A 3,002-nucleotide genomic window follows, 5' to 3' on the forward strand; every position below is an offset into this window, starting at 1 on the left:
TCAGTACTTGTTCAATGTCCTTAATTGTTTTGCCTTGTTCATGAAGTTTCTTCATCATCCTGTCCTGTAATTTGTTTAAAATCGATGTTAAATCAAGTGATTTAATTATTAATTAGAGGTAATAGAATTAAGTAGGTAAACGAAAACTAACCATAACAGAGTTCCATGGCATGGTAGGAAGAAGTCGATTAAACAAATCAGTATCTCTGTCCAAGTCGATGATCGTCTTATTGAAATCGAAAACAACAACAATTCCGGCCTTTTTTTTTTATCAAATCGAAGGAGTTTTAAGTGTATGTAACAAACAAAACAGAGAGATCGCAGATATTGTAAGTAGCCTTATCTTTCATTTCTGCTAGTTATTATTTTCAGGCTTGAATTTGTGACTTCCTGATTACATGGTAGCAACTTTACCAGTTGCTATTAATCTCGTTTTAAGTTTATGGTAAGTTCGTTTTGTAAAATATTAACCGTTGGATAAACTTTGACAGTGGATCCTAAAAGTATAATCTTGCGGCTAAATACAAGGGTTTCCCTTTAGGTATATACACTAATTTTGATTAAGCGCGGGAATATTCTCTCATATCCAAATGCATTTTGGGCTCGGACTGCTATACTCGACGGCTTATACCTCTTAATTGGCAAACGTTGTTTTTTTAGGTGAGAATTTTTCCCTAACTATGACAATTACAATCGTAATATAGTAAATTACCATCCTACTACCTGGGCCCTGGCATGATATTTTACTAATCCAGCTATCTGTCGATAAGGCCTCCAATTAGATATTTCCTTCAACGCAAGCAAATATCTCCTTGTTGATTCATCTTTTGAACTTTTATTTCACAAACAATATGATTTTGCTCGTAAGCACAAATTATATCATGTCGCCCAAACGCAAACATCATTGTATGATATGATAAGTGTAACATGACATCCGAGATTTAAGTTTTATGGTTCACGTTTTAAGGTTATTAGCATTGAATCTATTGTATTTTTAAAGTTATGTATTCTTATTTACTATTAATTTTAATAGATTTTTTTCCACAAATGTGTATTTTACGTGTTGAACGTATTAGGTTCATATATGAACCCGGTATACCACACTCTGCATTCTCCTTTGGACATGATACTCGCCAGTTCATACCCATAATCACATCAAAATCAATTGTTGTGATGACACAATTTCAACTGACATATCCTTGCTCTGCACCGCAATGTCACCATCTCGATAAATTTTTTGATATAGTGGGTATAGATATCACAATCAACGGAGTAAGCTCATTTTTTCTTGGAACAATTATCATATTTTATTCATAGTATTAAAAGGGGTCATACACTATATGTCTTGACAACATATAAGAAGGTAACATTGAGTCTCCCAAACCTTCAAACACGCAAAAACTTAATACCTACTTTTGCTTACTCTAAAACTAGAACACAATGGATGCCCAATTTTGTTTAGACTTGGGGTTTATCACCCCGCGAGTACATGGAAAGAAAAGGGCGAGGTGACACTGGCCTTGGGAGATTGTTGTTTTGTCCCATAACAAACGAGTTGCTGCCAGATGCTTCACCCCGATGAAATCTCCCAAACTTTTCATTGGAGCTGTTGGTACCACCAAAAATGTTATTAGAATAGTGAAAAGGCATTGATGAAGAGCCAACTTGATAATTGTTGTTATAAGCAAGTATGTTATTATTGATCATAGGAGTTGGAGTTGTTGTCACAGTAGTTGTCCTCCTAGGAGTAAGGGTGACAGTTTGAATGTCATTGATGCTAGCGCGACGACGCTCCACTGGAGTTCTACTAGTCCTACGACAGAAATACTTTTGAGCATGACTAGCCACTTGAGTCGCTGTCTTCGAAACAACGTAGTACCTTGAGATGCTCTTCCAATCTCCTTTCCCAAATTTGTTCAGTCCCATAAGAAACAACCTACATATACCATGACAATTATTGTTGAAAAAATAATAAATTGGAATAAAGTTTATAACAAAAAAATTAATTTAAAAAATTTAAGTTTATATGCACCAACAAAATAACTCAGTTATACATGTTGTGCAGTAGGTCACTAATTTTTATTCAAGATATTCATTTAAAATGATCAAAGATTAGATTTTTGCTATATCTAAATTGAAAGTATTAATTAATGATATGTACACGAAGACACTAGAAGTAAATGAAATCAATCGCAAAATAACAAACAAAATTCTTGACGAAAAAAAATAGTTGTTTTGAATATATATATATATATATATATATATATATATATATATATATATATATATATATATATATGTGAGTGCCCATGCGCGCTGAGAAGATTTTTCTTTTAATCAATTTTTTTGTTTCGAGAACAAAAAGCCTTCAGAACTCAAATGAATTAAAACCTCACCATGCAAGAAGCAACAACGGAACTCAAAAATAATAAAATCAAATATAACATGCAGAAAAGAAAAATGTAAAAATGTGTGAAAACATAGAAATAAGGTTGTAAAGAAGTATATGTATAAGCTAGTCATAACTTTAAAAAAAATGATGAAAAAATAGAATTTAATTACTGGTGTTCTCCTTCAGTCCATGGAATTCCCCTTCGGCGACGACGTGAACGAGTGTTTTCGACTTGAGGCGGCTTGTCTGATGAGTTATCTTCCTGTGACACTTGGTGATGATCATCAACAGCATCAACAACAACAACGTCTTTGTTTTTCGAAGAATTCTCCATTTCAACTTCTTTGAAGAGGTTTATGTAGTCGTTTTTCATTTCCTCCATGGATTTATGGGGGAATTTTGAAGCAACAAAGTCGAAAAAAGTTTGAGAACCTTGATTGTTATACCTAGAAAAAGCATTTTCAAAAAATTGTTTCTCTTCAGGAGTCCATCTATCTGTCTGTACAGTAACCTCACGATTATCGTGATGTGATGCACTGTACAGATCAAACCTTGGCCCTTGAGGATTTGAACTTTCGAGGAATTCAGGCCAATCCATTGAAAAAAGGGA

The 3,002-nt window shown here is 33.6% G+C and overlaps 1 protein-coding gene across 1 annotated transcript; it reads right to left on the reverse strand.

Annotated features, from left to right (window-relative positions):
• Positions 1 to 1,458: 1,458 nt before the first annotated feature.
• LOC129873749 (transcription factor DIVARICATA-like) lies at positions 1,459 to 2,774 on the reverse strand. Its single transcript, XM_055948913.1, has 3 exons — positions 2,697 to 2,774; positions 2,563 to 2,654; positions 1,459 to 1,936 (listed from the first exon to the last, which is right to left on the reverse strand). Exons 1-3 carry the CDS (start codon positions 2,772 to 2,774, stop codon positions 1,459 to 1,461), a joined length of 648 nt encoding a protein of 215 aa, XP_055804888.1.
• Between the last annotated feature and the right edge of the window lie 228 nt (positions 2,775 to 3,002).

The sequence above is a fragment of the Solanum dulcamara genome, chromosome 11, assembly GCF_947179165.1.
Source record: "Solanum dulcamara chromosome 11, daSolDulc1.2, whole genome shotgun sequence".
In the NCBI taxonomy this organism is placed as follows: Eukaryota; Viridiplantae; Streptophyta; class Magnoliopsida; order Solanales; family Solanaceae; genus Solanum; species Solanum dulcamara.